Source organism: Colletotrichum lupini, chromosome 4 (assembly GCF_023278565.1).
Source record: "Colletotrichum lupini chromosome 4, complete sequence".
Classification (NCBI taxonomy): domain Eukaryota; kingdom Fungi; phylum Ascomycota; class Sordariomycetes; order Glomerellales; family Glomerellaceae; genus Colletotrichum; species Colletotrichum lupini.
In genome coordinates, this window is record NC_064677.1 from 4,206,967 (window position 1) to 4,228,514 (window position 21,548).

The following is a 21,548-nucleotide window of genomic DNA, read 5'->3' on the forward strand; positions in this document are numbered from 1 at the left end:
CTTAGACTAGGGTCGTATTATATTATAAAATTATATTCTTAGGCTTCTCTTTTTTAATTAGTAATTACTCCGATTATTTTAAAAATAGGTATTAAGGCCCGGGAGTTATATTAGTAGTTCGAGGTATTAGCTTTTATTATTTATAAGTAATAAGAAGTATATTTAATATATTATTATATTTAAGCTTTATAGAATTATAAACGGTAAGGTATTTTAATAGCTTAATCTAGTTAAAATAATTACGCTAACTTTTTAATAAGCTAAGGCTATATAAATATATCGCTATTACGATTTCCTTAGCTATTACCTCTTTTTTAATAGTCTTATATAAAGCTCTATATATAAAATATAATAATAAGTTGCTTTTTTTTTTAGTTATTTATAGGTATTTAGTAAAGAGTTATTATAACTAAAATTTTATTAAATTCCGAAAAGATAATATTATTTAAGTCGTTATTAAAGAATATTATAATATAATATAAGCTATTATAATTCTTTTTATATAACCGACCTTATTATACTAGTTTAGGAATTAAGTAGTACTACTTAAGTATTATTTTATTTAAAATAAATATACTTAGATTAATTCTAATTAGTTATACTAGGGGATTATTAAGAGTCGGTTTTAGGGATACGAGTATTTTTTTTAGTAAATCGTCCTAAGGAGGATTTTTTTATAAAGTCGCTATTTTTAACTTTTTATTACCCGTATTCTTTATTCCTTTAGTTTTATATATTTTTTTTATTAATAGCTTCTTATTAAGTAAAACGCCGTTATTAAATTCTCTCTTATTAAACTCCTCGTCGCTAGTTCCCTTTTTAATTTTTAAAAGATCGTTATTATTATTTAATAATAACTTCGTATTATTAACTTTCTTATTCTTAACTTCTGATTTTATAAATAATAAGTTATTATTAGTCGTAATTAGGGTTTAAGTTATTATTTTCTTTAGTTAGGATAATAGCTTTTTATTTATTTAATTTTAAATTCTTTAAGTAGTATTATTTAGTATTATAGATAGTTAGGTATTAAATATTCTAAGTTTCTTAAGAAGTAGGTTTATAATGAATATATTATATATATTAAATAAATTAATAAATCCTTTACGTTTAGTTTTAAGTCCGGGGTCCTCCTTATTTACTAAGTCGTTATCCTCGTTTCTCGCTTTAAATAGTCCGTCGTTCTTATTCTTAATAACTAGCGGGTATTATAATAATTTAAAAGCGTTTATATAATTAATATTAGGGGTTATCGGATTATTAAGATTATTAATAAACGTTTATTTGGTACTTTTTTTATTATATACCTAATTAACTAAGTTAGTAAGGTTATTATTAGTTTTATTTAGTTACGCTATTTTAATATAAATATATAGAGGGAAAGAAAAAAGTATAGCTAAAGTAAGTAAAAATAAGGTTTAAATAGTTAATTATAAATAATATAAAGTTAAGATTAAATACTAGGTTCGATCTTTAGCTTTAAGTAGGTACTTAAAATTAAGAATAGTTAATACTATCCTCTACTATAAAAAAGAATTATTATTTAGCTAAATTAAATTTTTTTTTATAGTAATAGATACTTCGTTACGATAATTTTATAAAGAAGTTCTAGCTACTATTTATATTATTTACCTAGTTCTTTTAGTTATAATAAAAACTATAATCTATTTTTATTTTATTAAACGTTAATAATTTTCTTTAGTAAATTAGTAAGTAAAATTACTATTAGTATTAATAATACTCGTCCGTAGATATTAAGTAGTAGTACTAGTTCTAAGTAGTTAATTAAGATTATGTCGTATATTTTTATATATTAAAATAAGTTAAGCTTATATACGAGTTATCTAACCCGTTCGAGGATTATAAAAGGCTTAGTATATTATTATAAAAAAAATTTCTTAGTATAATTAATTATAGTATATTATAACCGTAGTATAGTCTTAGTATAATACGTTATTTAACTTCGAAAAATTTAATAAAGCGCTTCTAGTTATAGTATAATTTTATTTAGATAGTTATAATAATAATAGCGTCGTATACTTTAAGTCGTATCTTTAGTTTAGTTAGTAGTTTATTTATTACGTTTATAACTACGTTAATAATATTATTAAAAGTAAATCCTAAAACAATTTCGTTAGGCAACTTAGTTATTACTACTAATTTACTATTATTAATCTCGAATTATGGTTAGGAAATACTATCGGGCTATTAGTCTAGGGATTTTAGTAATATAAAGTATATTTATAGCGCCGACTTAACTATAAGGTTTATCCGTTTACTCTAGTTATTAATTTAGGGATAGTAGGTTATTAAGTATAAGAGTTTATTACCGTACTTATTTTATATATGTTTTTATATTATAAAAAGGAATTTAGGGTCTCTATTGCTTAGGATTACTTTTAATAGTCCCTAGTTATAGTACTATAAGAAGTTTATTAATAACGTTGCCCATTCCTTTATTATTATCGTTTTATATCTAGGTATTAAACTAATCTATTTAGATATCTTATTAGTTATTAATAAAATATAGTCGTATCCTTTTTTTAAAGTCGGTAGTCCTAAAATAAAATCGATAGTAATTATATAATAGGGATATAGTAACGGCATAATAGGTTATATATTACTATATAATTAGTATATTTTAAGTTTTATTATTAAGTACGTTAGGTAACCTTAAATATAGCGCTTTAAATTCTATATAAGTTATAATATATAATATTTAGATAGTATCGTAGCTATTTTATTATAGCTTATATAATTTCCTTCGTAAGCCGTTTTAAAAATATCGGCGTAGTATATTTAAAGGATATATAATCGGTTATATATACTATATATTACTTTTTATAATAGTCCCCTATATAAAAGAAATAGTAATTCGGCGCAGTTCTTTTTAAGTAGTATTATATTATTACGGACTATTTTAATAATAGATTTAAAGACTAGGTCTATATCGTAACCTTACTAAAAATTTTTCTTAAAACTTAGTACTATTTTAAAAAGAATTATATTAGTACTATCCTGCGTTACTAGTAATATAATATTGTTTTTTAGTTATTAGCCATTAGTTATACGTATTAGTAATAGACTGATTTATATAGTATAGGTATCGTTAATTAGGAAAACTAATTATGCCTATATTTATATTACCTAATTATTTAGTGCGTCGTTTAGTAAAACGTCTAAGCTACTATTTATTAAATTTAGCTCGTCGTATCTTAGATCGGCTAGTAATTTAAATAGCGCGTTTAGTATAATATATTCCTTACTTAGTTTATATATAACTTAAATATTAAATTAGTTAGCGTATTCTATTACCCTAATTAGTTTTTTATTATTAATACTATTTACCGTAGTATTAGTAATATCCGATTATTATTATAAGCTTATAATAGCGGAATAATTAGTAATAATTATCGTAGTAAGTTTTAATACGGAGATTTAGTAATTATATTTCTTTAGGACCTAAATAAAACTTAGTATTTCTATTTCTATTAGCTAATATTTTTTTTAGGCTCGGATAGGGTTCGTAATAAGTATAATACTAGTTAAATAGTACCTTTTAGTAATAGTTTAGTTAGCTTCCCTTCGTTATTTATAATTATTTATAGTATTTTTAGCTTAATATAATAAGTTATAGTACTAATACCCGTCGCCGCTATATTAAAATTAATAAATAGCGGTCGTATCGGGTTATAGTAATATAGCTTAATATTATTTAATAAGTCGCTACGTACTTTTTTAAACGCGTACCGTTCTTTATTAATAATTATAATTAGGACTAATTTTATTTATTATTTACGCCCGGGATCCTTATTAATAATTCGTTTATTATTTTTAGTCCTTTATTATAATAAATCCGTTTTTAGTTATTTTAATAGTTTTATAATAAATATATATCCCGGGACGTTATTATAGAGGTACCCTACGAGGCTAATAAATATTTTAAGGTTATAGAGGGTCGTTAGATATTTAAGTTATCTAAGAGTATTTAACTTTTCTATTATAATAAATAGGCCAAAAGCGTTAACGTATTATTTAAGAACGGTAGTACCTAAAAATCCTATAAAAGTCTTTAATAAGTTAATACTAATGTTTTTTTATTATAATAAATAAAAAACGGCGTTAAGGTTAGTAACATACTTTTTTAATATATTAAATCCGATAATAATAATATTATAATATAATCGGGCTAAGACGTTTATAAAGAGGGTATCTATTTATTATTAAACATAGGCATTCGAGTTTTTATAACCTATTATAGTATAATTAAAAATATACTATCCGTTAAATATAATAATTATAAAAGCGTCGCGAGATTCGGGGTATACTCGTTATTAATAATAAAACGAACTTACGTTTATAACCGTAATATAATACTTATTTTTAATAATATTAAAGATGTCGTCCTGCGATCGTATTAAGTAGCTATTTAGGAGTACGATCTTATTTAGTTTATAAATATTAATAACTATACGGCCTTTTTATTTTCTATTAACTTTATACTATATTATAAAAACTAAAAATAAAAACGGTACTAAGTTTATAGTATAATATAATTATTCTTAGTTAATAAGTATATTTAGTTATTTCCGGACGACTTTTTTTTTATCAACTCCTAAATAGTAAATCTTTCTCGTTTTAGGGACCTCTTTTTCTTAGCTTAGTTTAAGGGTAATTCGTATTTATTAGTTTTTAAGAATATTAATAAAGCTAGTGTTTTTAAAGACGTCTTAGAAATAGTCTAGTAGGGGTATAAAGTAGTCTACTTTATTAGCTTTATTATATATCGTAATTCTAGTTATATATTTCTTTATTTAGTCCGTTAGCTAGACCTTTATTAATTTAGAAATTATAGCCTCGTCTAGCTTATTATTCGTATTATTAAAATTAGCTACTATACTCGCTTAGTTATTATTAACTTATTAATAATAAGTATTTTTAATAATTAAATTAAGGGAGCCGACCTTAGCTTTTATAGGGATTATAATAGATTTATTAGTATTATTAATAGCTATAATATAGTATATATTCTTATTAGCTAATAATACGTAAGATATAAACTTATTATATAGTACCGGCTTAAATAGTAGGTTTTTATTAATTATTACGGAATATAAAACTAAGAGTAGGGAAGATATATATAGTAGTATAGTTATTATCGTAGCCGATCGGATCGTAGTTTTAATAAGTAGTCTGCGTTTAGTATTATAAAACGCCGGGACGTTAATATTATATAATTAAATAGTAATAATAAAAGTAGCGAAGTCGATTTTAAATTTTTCTAGTCTTATAATATTAGTACTAATTAATATATTTATTTATAAGCTATTAATTAATAATACTTTTTATATAAAGTATATTAAGGATAGTGTATTATTATTTATAGTAATACCTTTAATATAAAATAAGAAGACTATATAGTCTTATGTTTAGTATATATCTATTTTAATACCTTTAATAGTTAGAAGAACGGCGCGTTATCTAATTTTTAAAAATAAAAAAATAGCTATAATCTATTATTAATTAGTAATCGATTAATTATAGCTTATATTAATATAAACCTCCTTTTTAATATTATTATTAAGGGAAGTTATAAATCGTAGTTATATAATAATAAATATTCTTATTCTAAATCCTATCTTAATATTTAACTAAGAATCCGTAGTAGAGGTAATAATAAGTAGTTTAGCTTTATTAGCGGCTAGAGTATTTACTATTAGCGAGGTAATTACTATATTATCCTCCGTTATTAATATAATATTATTAAGTACGCTTTTCCCTAATCCTCGTTATTTAGTAACTAGGGAATTTTAAGAAAGGCGTTAGCCGTTAGTATTTATAATTTACGTTAAAGACCTACGTTATATATATTATAGAAATATTAAAATAGTCTATTACTTAAAGCAAATTGCTTACTATATTTTTTATAGTTATATATATTTAAAAAGCTAATAATAAAAAATATTACGTCCCTAATTATAAGTATTAGATCGTAGTTTAGAGGTCCGTAGTCTGTATTATTAAAATTATTATTTATATTTAGTTCTTTTAATTAGTTATTGCTATAATACGCTTATTTTAGATTCTAGTCCTCGTCTTATTTTAATAGCTCTTTATCTTATTTTTTTAATACGTAAGCTTATATATACGTACGACGTAGTTAGTTATAATTAGAACGGTTTAAATAGTAGTTATTATGCTATTAATATAGTTTATTAGGGTTATTATTAAGGTTATAAATATACTTATTAAATTATAGTAGTACTATAGAACTTCTTATTTAGGGGGGTTAGTATAGCTAAGACTAAGCACTTTACTATATTTATTACGTAGTATTAGTTATTTAGCTATTAGCCTATATTGTAAGTTAATTATTTAACTAATTACCTCTTTAAGAATTGCTACCTCTATATAAGTTATTATACTAAGTAAGTAGCTTATAGTCGTTCGGATAATTAAAATCGTTATATTAATTATAATTAAACTACTTATTAAACTATTAGTAATTATAATTTAGTTAGTAATTATTAAACTCCGGTTTTTATAATAAATAGGGAGTATTTTAGTATTTTTTTTTTCGTAAAGCTAATTTTAATTCGGGGACTAGGTTATTATTATATAAAGAGCTCGTTATTACTTATTATATTTAGTAGTTATTTCGTACGGGATATCTATCCTTAGCTATATAAATTAAAATACTCTTTTTATTATCGAAGTAGTTTAAGAACTAAGCTAGGGTTATCGTTACTATTAGCTTTTTTACTTATACCTAAATCTTATTATTAAGAGCTTTAAAAATAATTTTAAATTATGCTTAAACGTCGTCGATCTCCGTATTTTATATATTACGAATTATTATCTATATAAATAGTCTAATTATATATCTATTAGCGAGGTCCCTAATTATAAGTTTCCGTATATATAACGCGTTAAGGGCTTTAAAGGAATTTTATTTAAACCGCTTTTATAAAGTCTTAGTAATAACCTATATTTCGTAGTTAAATAGAGCTAGTTATTCTAGTTATATAAGCTTAGTAGTATATTATATTAACGTTATATTTAGTAAGTAAAACGACTATATTTCCTTAATAGCTACGTTATTTTTAGTTATTACAAGATACTAGAGCTTATTATAAAAAATATAGATATCGGTATAAGTAGTAAACTTAGTACTAGAGGTAATACTATACTTCGAATTATTATAACTAGTTAGATCGAAATATCTAATTTCCTCTAGCTTTAGGGGTATAAACTAATTATTATTAGGTCTAGGAGTTAATTATTAGCTACCGTCGTTATTATTATTTATATTATTTATAATTAAGGCTATTATTATAGTAATTTAAGTAATTATATTAGTAAAGAGACTACTAATCGGGTTATTATTACCTATAGGCTAGTTATTACTATTTATATTACTATCCGCTATTTTAAAAAGCTTTACTAACTCGTCGTAATTACTAAGTAAAGAAGGGCGTAAGTAGTAATTACTTAGGTTAGTAATAAGACTTTTTAAATCGAGGTAGTTATTTAGGTTAGTAGTACGTATTATTATTAATACTAAAGGTACAGTAAGCGATAATTACGGTTAAATAAGAGTCGTTAGACAAGTATTATTAAATAACATTAATTAGTAATCGAACTTCACGGTATAGATTTATTAAATTACTATATTAACTCCTCGTACTAATTTTAAAAATTTAATAGGGTAGTTTAGCTCGACTTCGCTAGCGCGAGTATTAATAATTTAGTTAGCTTATTATAATACTTACGTTACGTAATATTAGTTAGTATTTATAACTCTTGCTACGTAAGAGTAATTCGTATTATTAATATAAAAACGTAGTAGTTATTTAGCTTTTAGCTTAATTATTATTAGTTATATTTTTTATAAGGGTAGAATAAAGATTGTTTAGTAAATTAAATCCTAGTTATAATAGGCTAGTAAAAAAGAAATTCCTAGTACTAGGTCGTATTATAGGTTATATTACTAGATTGCCGGGGGTAAAGGTAGGGTTAATATGATATGTTAAGTAGTAGTTGATTCTTCTAGGTAATATGGGCAGAAGCCCCTAATGTGGGCAGAAGCCCCTATGTACAGTTATGGCTGGTCGCCACTAGTTGTGGCACACAGCCTGTGGCTGTGTAGTGTGGCACAGGTTCTCCCGCTGTTTCTGGCCTTGTCTCTGATACCTCTTGTCTTCTGCTGTATGTCTCTGACCTGATGCGATCCGTCTGACTTCGTCATAAGGAACCCATGGTGCCTCTACCCAGGTTGTCCAAAGTATCCGTATCCGTACATAGGGACCTAAGTCAAGTTCCATCACTCCCAGCCTGAGACCTACAAGCCATTCCAAGTTTCCTGCATTCTACCTCTTGCCGCGTGCAACACCCAAAAAAGAAAAAGGTGCCTATTGTCACTAGTTCCCGGCTGCAGCAAGAAAGCCTTTTCCTGCTTCGTGTGTGTGACGAACTTCCCCAGATTGGACCCCCTTTCTGCCGGCCTGGCCTTTTACCCTTTGCTCCTTCCCCCTTCTTCTGCTCCTTGTCTGCTCTGCCCACTCCCATCTGTCCCCCTTGTAATATTCAGGGCATAATACCAGAGGACCAGCAAGGACCAATACTGGAGAGGAAAGCACAAGTGCCAACGGCTCCTTCCCCATCTCCAGCTAGGCCCACGTCGGCTAAAGGCCAATCTCATCGCGTCCGCACCTGCCACCAGACTCCGTCGCGCAAGCGGCAAGAGCATCCAGGTCCACTCAACCCACAACCCACTCGAGGGCCACAGTCACCTCACCTCACCGAGCGCACCTTCTCCTCTTCTCCTACACAGGGCCCAGGAAGCGACAGCTCTCGAACCATTTCTCCTGTGCGCTCGCACTCCAACAAACCTTCCACCCTCCACATAAGCTCAATTGCAGAAGCCGCCCAAGATGAGCAAAGCAGCTGCCGTTAAGGAGGCTGTCAAGGAGAGCCTCCTTGGCGCCGAGGAGCCCGTCCAGCTGTCTGCGCAGACAAAGGCGAGATTCGTTGCCAATGCTGTCAAGGATGAGGTGTCAGGAGAGCTCTACATGGGCCCCGACGAGTTCACCAAGGCTGTTGCGCCCGAGGATGAAGATTTCGTAAGTTCGGGTTTTCACTCTAACCTCACCTTCTGCTCTTCCAATTTGTCACTGCTGCGGGAGCACAACCCAGCTCCGATATCCCTCCGATGAACCGACCACTCGATCCATTTTACTGACTCTAAACCCAACACCGCAGCACAAAATCAAGCGCGAACAGTACGGAATTCTCTTCGGCATCGCCGACCGTAAGGGTTCCGGCAAGATTACCCTCTCCGAGTGGGCCGCCTTTGAGAACCTCCTGATCAAGCCCGACGCCGAGTACGAGATCGCCTTCCGCCTCTTCGACGTCGATAGAACCGGCAATGTCAAGTACGAGGACTTCCGAAAGCTCTATGAGCTAAACAAGGGCCCCGACAGCATTCCTTTTGACTGGGAGTGCGAATGGGCCAAGTTGTACATTGGCAGCAAGAAGAAGCGCCATCACATGGACTACCCCCAATTCTCCCAGATGCTGCGTGGTCTGCAGGGCGAGCGCATCCGCCAGGCTTTCCAGCTGTTCGACAAGGATGGCGATGGATTCATTGACCCCGAGGACTTTGAGCGCATTATTCGCGAGACTTCCAAGCACAAGCTCTCTGACCACCTTCTCGAGAACCTGTCGACTCTTTGCAACATCTCGCTTGGAAGCAAGGTTTCCTACGCCAACGTTCGCGCCTTCCAGAACATGATTAAGGAGATTGATCTGGTTGAACTGATTGTGCGCCGTGCTTGCGCCAAGAGTTCCGACGGCAAGATCACAAGGACGGAATTCCTCAACCAGGCCGCCAAAATCACTCGCTTCTCCCTCTTCACCCCCATGGAAGCCGACATTCTCTTCCACTTCGCCAGCCTTGACGAGCCCTCTGGTCGCCTTGGCCTCGGCGACTTTGCCAAGGTCCTCGACCCATCATGGAGAAACGCTGCCTACGAGGCTGACGATGCTGCTTCGCAAGTTCTTGCCAAGAGCGCCGGAGCTTCCAAGGCTGTTCTCGCATCGATTCTCGAATCCGCATACAACTTTGGTCTCGGTAGTTTGGCAGGTGCCTTCGGAGCGTTCATGGTCTACCCCATTGACCTTGTAAAGACCCGTCTCCAGAACCAAAGAAGCGCCAGACCGGGAGAAAGATTGTATAAGAACTCGATCGATTGCTTCCAGAAGGTGTGGAGGAACGAGGGGCCCCGAGGCCTCTACTCGGGTGTTGTACCCCAGCTCATTGGTGTTGCGCCAGAGAAGGCCATTAAGCTGACGGTGAACGACATTGTGCGTACATACTTCACCAACAAGGAGGGCAAGATCTGGACTGGCCATGAAATTCTTGCTGGTGGTACTGCTGGTGCATGCCAAGTTGTAAGTTCACTCTCTTTTTTACTACAGTCTGGTGTAACCTGAAAGCAAGTGACAGAAGCTAACATTGTTTTTCACAGGTCTTCACAAACCCCCTCGAGATTGTCAAGATTCGTCTCCAGGTCCAGGGTGAGGTCGCCAAGACTGTTGAGGGCGCGCCCAAGAGGTCGGCTATGTGGATTGTGCGCAACTTGGGTCTCGTTGGTCTCTACAAGGGTGCCTCCGCGTGCTTGTTGCGTGATGTTCCCTTCTCGGCCATCTACTTCCCTACTTACAGCCACTTGAAGAAGGATCTCTTTGGCGAGTCTCCGACTAAGAAGCTGGGAGTTGTCCAGCTGCTTACCGCTGGTGCCATTGCTGGTATGCCCGCTGCCTACCTCACCACCCCCTGCGACGTCATCAAGACTCGTCTTCAGGTCGAGGCTCGCAAGGGCGAGGCCACCTACACTGGTCTCCGTCATGCTGCCAAGACTATCTGGAAGGAGGAGGGCTTCCGCGCCTTCTTCAAGGGCGGCCCTGCCAGAATCTTCCGTTCTTCCCCGCAGTTCGGTTTCACTCTCGCCGCCTACGAGGTTCTGCAGAACGTTATCCCCTATCCCGGCAAGCCTGAGAGCTCCAAGGTCCACACCGGTGTTGGCGATGCCATCTCTACCTTGAAGGAGAAGCTCGACACTAGCCCCTTTGCCCGCAGCCGCAACGCCCTCAAGATCATCTTGGACATTGATGAGGACTTTGGAAAGGTCAAGGTCCCTAGCCAGGAGAGTTGGAAGAAGCTTCCTGCCTTCATGCAGACGAACGAAAACACCTCTTCATGAGCCTTTGGAACGGATTGGAATAGCCAGAGAGAGCCTCGATGCTTGTCTGGATGAGAAACAAAGAACCCAGAGTCACAAATGGGAAGAAATCGCATATACGGCTGGGGAATACAAAAGTTCTAGAAGAATGAGTCAAAGACAGCGATGACGACACCCTATTTCTCAAAGCGAGTCATTCAAGAAGAAGCTATGTGAGAGGGAGGCTTCTCTTCGATTACGGCAGAGAGATGGAGGTTGAGAGATTTGCATATCCCCTCGACGGCGTTCAAGGGCAGGCATACAAAGGGATTCGTAGCAATTCCTCAATTTTACACATTTTTTTTTTCAGTTTTGTTCCTTTTGTGTCTTGTAGAAGCCTTTTTTCCCTTCTCCTCTGAAAGAAGTTTCTCCTTGGTGTTGCTGTAACGTGAATTGGTATCGTTGCGTCTCGACTTTGAGAGGGTCACATGTCATGGATACAATGTGTAAGGTACGGACCGTAGTGGTAGAATTCTTAGAATTTCTAGAGTTCCAGCTTAGACTATCTAGAAGGTCTTCAGACGGCTTTTGTTCACACTGAGATGTCTTGAGAAGTGGTCAGGATGCCAACCTGACAACCTGCCAAGCTTGGGCGTCTGAGCAAAGCTAACAAAGCATTGAGCTAGAAGATCTTCAAGGCTTCCAAATTTCTACTAGTGTACTGGATAATATGTCAAGTATATTCCAAGCCATATGTGTACATGTATGACGAGTCTGCTCTAGTCTAGTCTAGTCTTTGATGCTCCTCATCGTCCGCACGGAGAAGCGAATCTCTCTCGTCAGCCTTGCCGTCAGAGCCGCGGTAGAGGATGTAGTGCTGGGTCATGAAGACCAAGTCGTACACCATGGAAACATTGCCCAGCGCGAACTTGACAGGGTTACCGGTGATGCCGGACCAGTCGCGCTGCAGGTAGGAGTCGATTGCCTGCTGCGCAACAGAGAGGAGGCCGCCGGAGAAGTCGAGCAGGATCTGCCAGATGGACCAGCCCTTTGTGGACTTGTTGCGGTAGTTTGTAATGACCTGTGGGGTGTACTTGATGAAGGTGATGACGAGCTTGACGTAGGACACGGCGTAGACGACGTCAAGGGCGCACCAGCTCGTGACGGGGTCGCCGTCCCCCGGGGCGGACGCGACGATGAGGCCGACAACGGCGACGCCCACGATGCAGCCCGAGGCGATGCCCGAGATGAAGCGGCTAGGGTTCGTGCCCGGCGCGGGGGTGAAGCCCCAGAGCTTGGGCACGTACTGCGAGGTGGTTATGCAGGAGAGGAGTAGGGCGTGGGCGGCGAAGGTGATGTCGTTGAAGGCGACTGTCGGGGTGAGGCCGTGGTTGCGCGCGGCGTACTGGGCGCGGACGACGGGGGAGTAGTAGAAGGCGGCGTTAGAGACAAAGTAGGCGAGGAAGCCTGCGAAAGTCGGAGTGTCAGCGCTGTACTTGAAGATTGTCTCTCTTATGTTCTACGTGGTGTCCTGGGTTCTTACCTAGGCAGTTGATCAAGGGAAAGTCGACCGTTGTACCGGCCGTAGTTTTCCTGTGGAAGTTGAGGAGAGGCTGCGGGTAGAAGGAGCCGGACCAGCAGAGAAAGTAAATCCAGCCAAAGACGGCGGATAGGAAGGGGAGAAATTCGAACGCCATGTCGACTATAGCTACTGAAAGCGAGGTTGAGCGGAGTTTGTTGAACTCAGTGAGATGCCCGAATACTGTTCTTTGAGCCTTCTTGCGTTCCCTTCTCGCCGGCACCTTTCGTCGAGGTATGCAGTCAGCAAACCTCCAGTCGTTGGGTTCGTATGCTGTAGGAGGGAGTTTTGTGTGCTGCGACTGGAGGGGAAGGTCGCAAGAAAGTTGCAAATGAGCTGTTCGCCTGGTGCACAGGATTGCGACATGAGACCGACCGCATGGGGGTTAGCGTCTTTGCTGCGCTATTTCGGCGCAGGTACCGACAGGCCAGCGGTCCCGAGGTCAGCGGCCCCACCAGCACCGTAAAAAGGGCCCAGCGGAAATCACTCTGAGCGGCGGGGTGCGGCCCAAGTGACCAGGACGCCGGTAACAAGGTTGCTATTATAGGCGGAGCCAAGAGCCCTCATCCATTCTAATCATCGTCCCTGTGATCCACTACTGCTGGACGTCAGGGGACCCGTGGAGGAGCAGGTGCGAGCGCGGAGTGGAGTCCAGTGTTGTCACCGCGGGGTGTGATGTCGCCATTGACGAGAGCGCGACCACCACAGTAATGAGGTCCGGGGGACGTTTGCTGCGTGCTAGCTATGAAAGCTCGAATCGTATAGATGCTGTATGAGCTGGCAACTCCAGATCGTATAGAAAGACTCAATCTCGTGCGACCGAAGCTTCCTGGATGCATGGGAGTCTGCTGGTTGCACAATGCCTTGGACTGTACAGGAGTGACGAGAAATCTGAACTCCTAGCATTGGCAGCTGAGATATCACAAACCCCCAAAAGTATGCAATGAAACTCACGGGATTCGACTTTGAGATGACATCGTCCCGACAAGACTGATGTCTTTGCTGCCCTCGATTTCACCGCCGCGGCGCATCACACCCTCAAGCCAGTCCACATAGTCCTCAAACCCTGTGATGCTGCCATAGACCCTGACAGTCTTGACTGCCCGGACCTCCTCAAACACCCGCAGCGCACCATGGTCCGCACTCTGGAAGGCGGCCTGCCACACCTCGACGACGAGCTCATCCACGCCGTTGAATGCTGCCGTCGCGGCCGCGGCATCAAACGCCAGGTCGCAGTCTAGCCGCAGCCGGATGTGGAAGCGGCGGATGCGGGGGAGCACGGAGCGCTCCCGGACGGGCGAGTACCATGGCCGTAGACGCGGAAAGGAGGCGAGAAGTTTGGTGTGCGCGAGGAATATATTGCTGCCGTAGAGAATGGGCGTCCCCTCTGTATGGATTTGCCGGTTGGTGGAAAGGATTGCGGGATGGAGCCGTGCTTGCGGCGAGGACGGGCCGACTCTATCTAGGGGAGGGTGGATGAGAAGGAGAAGGGCGTAGATATCGAGACGAATTTCGCAAGGTAGGTCTAGGAAGAAGCATCTCGGCGAGGCCATTTTGAGCGTCTCAATACGGGTTGATTAGAAGATGCTCCTCTGAGCTATGCAAGCGAATAGAGAAGAGGTGGTCACATCAGAACATGTAGTTCAAGTCACTTGTGCAGGGCGGAGGGAGAGTGGTGGTGGCTTTATCAGTTTCAAGATAAGATCCCTAGCGGCTTATTCCCGCAGCCATGGAAGCTACCTAAGGTAACATCTCTATTGGCGATTTCATCAGGGAAGATAAGAGACGATCGTTTCGCCAAGTGCTGATCTTCCATTTGCAGGTACTTGACATTCGATTGCTGTCTTAATGATCTGGCCCAGCAGATAGGGTCAACTTCGACACAAAGTCGCCCGACAGCACATCCGTCCGCCAATAGACACTGCCATTCCGATTCAGAGCATGAAGCTCTGCCTGCATCTATGGAATATCCAAACTGAAGCATCAGCATTATCACTCCGAGCATGATGTTCCAGGATTCAGAGAGCAGCAAGATCTATACATAGGGTATCCATCTATACTATCAAATGACAGTTGGCGTAGCTATTCGAGCCATATAGGCATAGTATTCATCCAACATCGATGACCCACGAGATTACGTGCTTGGCTGCGATTTAGGGACTAGTCCAAGTGTCAGAGTCTCTGGGGTAGTCCAACCAGTGTGGAGCGAAACTACTTGTGCCCCGTTCGATCCCTAGCAAATTGATAGGCGACATGCATGATGCGTTAAATCGGACCTCATGTTCGGCACCCTGAGCTGCAAGCCCCGGAAGGTTGAATGCTTTGTAGCTGTTCAGTCGAAAAGCGAGCAACGTAAGGCAATATGATTTCACGGCCTGTCAATGTCTCAGCTATAAATATTTTGGTTGCTTAATAGATTTCTTCCTTCTAGATAGCGACCCAGGTGATAAATGCAGAAAAAACTCCAATACACACTACCCAACTTGCAATCATAAGCAGTAATAATACAGTGAACACAGTTACAAGGCACGCGTTGTAGCTCTTTCTGAGAGTCGTGAGCTAACACGTTCAGCTCCCATAGGCCCCATAGGCACGAGTTCGAGTCTCGTGATATATCCTTGAATCGCAATACCTGAGGCTGGTAAGAGTGTCCAGGAATTATCGTAAGCCCCCCGTGAGCAGAGCTGAGCTTTTGCGTCGCCTCTTCTCTAGTTGATGAATTGATTTGTTAATGTGGTTGCTTTGCCGGCTTCCTGGATCCGTTCACATGTCACGGTGGCTGGGCCGTGTCGAGGCGGGTATTCGGTTGTATTGCTTGATTGATCTCCTTTCCTCCGGACACACATGACTCCCTCTGGCTAGGTCATGGTCAACTCGGGGAAGAATCTCGACAACTTATTAGGATGACCAAATTCTGTCCTGCTCTGCGCCTGGTCCTCCACAGGTAGCAGCGAGTCTGTATCGCTATCGGCACTGGGAGCAGCCTGCTCTAGCGCCGCCCGTTTCACCTTGATGTTTCCCTGAACCGGAGGCTTTGATGTGCTGGTTTGCGCGCTTGAGAAGGTCATGATAGACCTGGAGTCTGCCGGTGTTGATATCTCGTGAAGTTGGCTATGTGGTCGGGATTTGCCAACATTAGTAGGCTCAGGGGTGTGGCCGCGAGAAACGCTGAAAGGAATAGTCGGCCCAAGGCTCTTTTTTGCAGCATCAGGAGCTGGCAACGACGTTGCTGCCGGGCTGAGTAGTGCCGAAATCTTCTCGTTCGCCATGAGTCCCTTCGTCTGAACGAAAGCGCTTGATCTGGCGTGGTACGGGCTTCGATCGTAGTACTTGTCAATAATCGGATGAACCATGACGGTTTGGTTGTGAATTGTCAGGATCGAATTTGTGGGAACGTTGACCCAATTCTCTGTTCCAATTAGCAATAGCCCAAACACCGCGGTACGAAACTCTCAACACGTACCTCTCTCGAACGTCAGCGGTTCACTTGCGACAAGTACAATATCTGCGCCTTTATCTTGGCGTTCCATTTGGTAGTTGCGGTCGGTTGCTGCCGATGTCCTCGTGCCCCATTCAGTGCCTGAAGAGTAGTAGAGACTCGCGGCTTCGTCTGTCGCGCTGCTGATGTATCGAGTGCAAATAACGCTTTTGCCGTCTGTGACAGCAAAGTTGAGCAAGCTTCGAGTGTCGATGTTTTCCGACTGGATCGTGCTCTCCGGGATTTCATCGATCAATTCGTTGATTGTGGCGATGGTCTTCAGCATAGCCTTCCTCAATATCGTAGGCCCGAAACCGTGGGCGGGCTGTGAATCCGGGTCGATGCCCATCCTTTCGAGAGTATCGAGGAACAGCGCAAACGCCCATTCACTGTCTGTACCGCCTTGGACCCCAAGGTACCACTTGTCGGCCAATCTCGAACCCAGCCTTCTCTTGATATACTTCCAACCCCCAAGACCACCGTTGTGCATCCACATCAAGCTACCGTGGCAGAATGGGTGGCAGTTATCCTCACTGAGGGATCCCTCGGTCGTTGCTCGTACATGAGCGAAGATGAGTTGGGAAGCGGTCTTGGAGGCGATGCGTTGAAGATTGGTACAATTCCAGGCGGGGATTGTCGAGGTAAAGAGGCAAGGTGCGTGACCGAGCTTGGGATCCGTGTAGAAACCGATTCCGAAGCCATCTGCATTGTTCTGGCCTCTTCGTGTATCCTTTTCGGCCACCGCCAGATATTAGTACGGTACCTAAGCTCTATGCGCCAGAGTGACGTACCAGTCTGAGCCTGGAGTCAAATGATTGCTTCAGGATAGAATGCGTAGGGTCAAGAATGAGTTTGGAGAGAAGAATCTCGTCGCTTCCCCGATACACCTGGATTCAGTCAGCGGATGTCCTGTCGGCGCTCAATGACACCGAACTTACCAGGAAGCGGCACATGTTGGGCGAGTTGTGTCGGGCAACTCAGAAGGAGTCGAGAAGATGAGGAAGGCGTCGGGGGAAGAATAGTAGTAGGTGTCGCGTGAGCAATGCAACTTTGTCTTCGATGGGGTCTTGACTGTTCTTAAACAACAGCAACAGAAACCCAGAGAATGTGACTAGAAGTCAAATACGAATTCACGAATAAGAGACGTCGGAGGAAGTGTTTGGCCAGATTTATTCGTTTGATGAGCTATGGCGCGATCAGAAACCCCAGGGCGGTGGCGCAAGTTGATAGGGATGAGGTAGCTACCAGCTGAATGCTAGAGCACGGAGTACCGAACAAGTCAGGTACGTGGGTGGGTGGGGGAAGTTGAGCTGAGGCCCGTGCCGGTTAAAAACACACAAGGCAAGAACTGGGCGTTGTATAAAGTGGTGGGTATTGCTGTTAATCTAAATGAATGACTCCCAGCGATTGCGCCTTCGTTTGGGACTCCGGTTGCTTTTCCGAGCGCCTTGGTGAAGTCTCAGGGTTCAGATGGGGATGAATAAGGCAAGATGTACGGAGAACAGTGAGTCATTTGATGAGGGGCGGTATACGCAAAGCTGGTCAGCTGCTTGAACATGGATGGCTATTTTCGAATAATTTCTTGCCCACCCAGGTGCAACTGGAGATCCAGCGCCATCGGAGGGACATTGGAGCTGTGTCTTCTACCTATGTGCCTTATCCAGGGCATTTGGGTATGACGAAGGCGATAAGATAAGGCTTTATGCGAAGAGCGATAAGAGAAAGCCATGCTGCGACTTAAAGTAAGGTAATGTGTAGTTGTGATGGTGCATACCTAGGTACACAGTACTACTGGTTAGGAGCCGGCAGGGAGGTGCCTAGGTGCTCTTTTGGGGAAGATGGACGGTACGTCAATGCCAGGCGGTCCCCACTACCTTAGGCAGGTGCCTTAGTGAAATGGGCTCTTCATGCAACCCGCGAGAACCCGCTTGATTTCCATTCACGCCGCTTCTCATTCGTCCCCGATTCGTGGCATGTCAACGGATTTCTGATATTCAAGTCTCTTGTCAGGCCGGAGCCTTTGGCGAAACCCACACCAACTATCACCACCAAAACCACACCGCTTCTCCATCTCGGACACCCGAATCTCTGGCTTTCCCACTCGAATTTCCGTCTCGCATGCGAAGAACACACCACCGCCTCAAACTACACGCGTCCCGTGCTTCGCCGGCAGCATGAGCGGACGTCTCCTGGCCGCAGGGCTTTCGCCATTGACGCGACGCGCTCCAGTCCAGGCCGTTCGACACTTTCACCGGTTTCCCGCAGGCGGGCTTCAGCGAGCAGATGCAGCTGTGCGTGCTACGCAACGGCGCATGTGGTTTCCTGGCAACGCCTTCCACAATGCCGTCGTCGTGCGGAATGCGTCTTTTGCCCGCTTCCTACCGAAGTTGGTTATCAAGTTTGCTAGAATCCCCGCAATGTTCGGTGGCCTAGCTGTCGGAACACTCGCCTGGATTCAGTATCAAGCCAACCGTACGTACTGGGTTTCTCTTCGCGTCAAAATAAGTTGCCCCTGCTGACCAAGTCACTCACAGAGCTCACCACCAACGCCTGGGATATGGTCAGCAAAACAGCAGATGGTATTTCGGAAACGACGTCTAGTCTCTTTGGAGGTGCCAAAGGAATTATGGATCAAACGATGCGCGGTTGGGAAAACACAAAAGAACAAATCGAAACCCCCGAATGGCTTCAAAAGGTGTTGCGTATCCATGAAGACATTGGCACTGGTGGCGGCGGCTCAGGAGGACCTGGAGGGGAGCAACCCAAGCAGAGCAGAGCCGGGGCGGCTGTTGTTGCAGGAGGCTCGGCTGCTGCGTACGGCTACGATCAATCTTCAGAAGACGACCCGCGAGAACCCGATGAGGTGGCCAATGACGACCAGATGATGATCCTCACCAAGAAGATGATCGAGATTCGGAGCATGCTCCAGCAAGTTGGACAATCGAGCACTCTGACGCTCCCCTCAATTGTTGTCATCGGTTCGCAGTCCTCAGGAAAGAGCTCCGTCTTAGAAGCCCTCGTTGGCCACGAGTTCCTGCCCAAGGGAAGCAACATGGTTACTCGCCGGCCCATAGAACTGACCCTCGTCAATACGCCTGAGTCGGACGCAGAATATGGCGAATTCCCCGACCTGGGTCTGCGACGCATCACCGACTTTTCCTCGATCCAAAGGACCTTGACTGAGCTTAACCTAGCCGTGCCGGATACTCAGTGCGTATCTGATGATCCCATTCATCTTACCATTTACTCGCCAAATGTACCGGATCTGTCTCTGATCGATCTACCCGGATATATCCAGGTGGTTGGCCAAGGCCAGCCTCTGGAATTGAAGCAGAAGATATCAGAGCTATGCGACAAGTACATTCAGTCTCCTAATGTCATTCTGGCCATCTCCGCCGCAGATGTAGATCTCGCAAACTCGACCGCACTACGTGCAAGCCGCCGTGTGGATCCCAGAGGCGAGAGGACTATCGGCGTGGTTACCAAGATGGACTTGGTGGACGCTCCTCGCGGTGCTGCCATCCTGAGCGACAAGCAGTATCCCTTGAGGCTTGGCTACGTAGGTGTTGTCTCCAAAGTTCCTCAAACGACCGGTCTCTTCAAGAGATCGGGTAGCGTAATGTCGGCGATCGCAAAGAACGAGAACACTTTCTTCTCCGCCCACCCGCTGGAGTTTGGTGAGGGTGCTGGTGTCAACGTTGGGACGATTAACCTACGTAAGAAGCTCATGACCGTCCTCGAACAAACGATGTCTGCTAGCCTGGCCACTACTAGCGACGCCATCAGACAGGAGCTCGAGGAAGCGACCTATGAGTTCAAGGTGCAATACAATGACCGCCCGCTATCTGCCGAATCATACTTGGCAGAAAGTCTTGATGGCTTCAAACACTCCTTTAAGCAATTTACCGAGGAGTTTGGACGCCCGCAAATGCACCAGTTGCTGAAGCAGGAGCTGGACCAGAAGGTTCTTGACCTTCTGGCCGCCCGGTACTGGAACAAGCCCATCCAGGACTTGTCCCCTGCGATGCCAGAGCCGGACAGCTTGGCTGATCTTCCCAAAGCTGACCCCAACTCTTTGTACTGGCATCGCCAGCTCGACGCGTCGACTTCTTCATTGACGAAACTTGGTGTTGGAAGATTGGCCACAACCGTGGTTGCGTCTGCTATTCAGGCTCACATTGACAGTCTGATCAAACACTCCACTTTCAGCAGCCATCCCTTTGCACGAGAGGCCATTAACGAAGCCGCGTCCACAATTCTGAATGAGCGGTTTTACAGCACGAGCGATCAAGTTGAGAACTGTATCAAGCCTTACAAGTTTGAGATTGATATTGACGAGAGAGAATGGATCCAGGGCCGGGATCATTCGGCCGTTGTCCTGAAGAAGGAGCTCCAGGACTGCGAGGGCGCGCTGAAGAGCATTGAAGATGTTGTGGGCGGTCGACGAAAGCTGAGAGAAGTGATGAACTTTGTCGATCGAGCACGAAAGGGGGATGTTGTCGTCGAAGGGGAAAGCCGCAGTGGTGCCGGAGGCTTCAGCGCGTCGCTGCTTAAAAGAGGTAAGTCTAGTCTGGCTGCCCATGTATTGCTGGTCACTAATGGATTCTAGGACGTGAGGCTGTTTTCCTCAGGGATCGCGCCGATATCATCAAGATGCGTCTGATGGCTGTCAAGTCGAAGCAATGCACCAGCCTCAAGAACAAGTACTACTGCCCAGAGGTTTTCCTTGATGCGGCAGCCACCAAGCTCGCGTCTACAGCTGTTCTGTTTCTCAATGTGGAGCTCCTATCGGAATTCTACTACAATTTCCCCAGAGAATTAGACCTCCGGCTCGGAAGGCACCTCTCGGAAGAAGATATCGAGAGGTTTGCCAAGGAAGACCCTAAGATCAAGAGGCACCTTGAAGTCATCCGCCGCAAGGATCTACTCGAGTTAGTCCTTGAGAAGATGGAGAGTCTGAGGCAGCTCGAGGGCCGCGAGAGAGAACGGATGAAGGGGAGCAACAACAGGCCCAACAAGGACGACAAGCAGCGTGGACGCTGGGGGCTGTTTTGATTGGGATAAAGCTATCGTTTGGCGACTTTCCCAACCGAGCCTTCTCATCTTGAACTTGTAACGCATTATGACCTGGGTGCAAAAGGAGTTTGGGTGTCTGAAAGATCAATGGTGTACTGTCGGCCTCGCCTTCCTTCGTCGCCTCAGCGGTGTAGGGCAGGCCTTGGTCTGCTTGCAAGTTTCTTCTCTATGGTATTTTGTGTAAAGTGGTATA

The 21,548-nt window shown here is 42.0% G+C and overlaps 6 protein-coding genes across 6 annotated transcripts; 2 read left to right on the plus strand and 4 right to left on the minus strand.

The window, feature by feature from the left end:
- Nucleotides 1-8,075: 8,075 nt before the first annotated feature.
- Nucleotides 8,076-11,264, plus strand: CLUP02_08369 (uncharacterized protein; the record flags this gene model as incomplete). The annotated part of the gene is made up of 5 exons (XM_049287359.1): nucleotides 8,076-8,208; nucleotides 8,340-8,869; nucleotides 8,922-9,122; nucleotides 9,196-10,452; nucleotides 10,530-11,264. The coding sequence occupies 5 exons, from the start codon at nucleotides 8,076-8,078 to the stop codon at nucleotides 11,262-11,264; spliced, it is 2,856 nt and encodes a 951-aa protein (XP_049144502.1).
- Nucleotides 11,265-12,006: 742 nt separating this feature from the next.
- CLUP02_08370 (lysosomal cystine transporter) lies at nucleotides 12,007-13,368 on the minus strand (the record flags this gene model as incomplete). Its single annotated transcript, XM_049287360.1, has 3 exons — nucleotides 12,007-12,689; nucleotides 12,766-13,145; nucleotides 13,289-13,368. The coding sequence occupies 3 exons, from the start codon at nucleotides 13,366-13,368 to the stop codon at nucleotides 12,007-12,009; spliced, it is 1,143 nt and encodes a 380-aa protein (XP_049144503.1).
- A 41-nt stretch (nucleotides 13,369-13,409) lies between these two features.
- CLUP02_08371 (uncharacterized protein) lies at nucleotides 13,410-14,354 on the minus strand (the record flags this gene model as incomplete). The annotated part of the gene is made up of 2 exons (XM_049287361.1): nucleotides 13,410-13,692; nucleotides 13,756-14,354. The coding sequence occupies 2 exons, from the start codon at nucleotides 14,352-14,354 to the stop codon at nucleotides 13,410-13,412; spliced, it is 882 nt and encodes a 293-aa protein (XP_049144504.1).
- Nucleotides 14,355-14,494: 140 nt separating this feature from the next.
- Nucleotides 14,495-14,806, minus strand: CLUP02_08372 (uncharacterized protein; the record flags this gene model as incomplete). The annotated part of the gene is made up of 1 exon (XM_049287362.1): nucleotides 14,495-14,806. One exon carries the CDS (start codon nucleotides 14,804-14,806, stop codon nucleotides 14,495-14,497), a length of 312 nt encoding a protein of 103 aa, XP_049144505.1.
- Nucleotides 14,807-15,659: 853 nt separating this feature from the next.
- CLUP02_08373 (uncharacterized protein) lies at nucleotides 15,660-17,232 on the minus strand (the record flags this gene model as incomplete). Its single annotated transcript, XM_049287363.1, has 4 exons — nucleotides 15,660-16,210; nucleotides 16,265-17,009; nucleotides 17,071-17,166; nucleotides 17,218-17,232. 4 exons carry the CDS (start codon nucleotides 17,230-17,232, stop codon nucleotides 15,660-15,662), a joined length of 1,407 nt encoding a protein of 468 aa, XP_049144506.1.
- Nucleotides 17,233-18,453: 1,221 nt separating this feature from the next.
- Nucleotides 18,454-21,334, plus strand: CLUP02_08374 (dynamin family protein; the record flags this gene model as incomplete). The annotated part of the gene is made up of 3 exons (XM_049287364.1): nucleotides 18,454-18,751; nucleotides 18,814-20,838; nucleotides 20,889-21,334. 3 exons carry the CDS (start codon nucleotides 18,454-18,456, stop codon nucleotides 21,332-21,334), a joined length of 2,769 nt encoding a protein of 922 aa, XP_049144507.1.
- Between the last annotated feature and the right edge of the window lie 214 nt (nucleotides 21,335-21,548).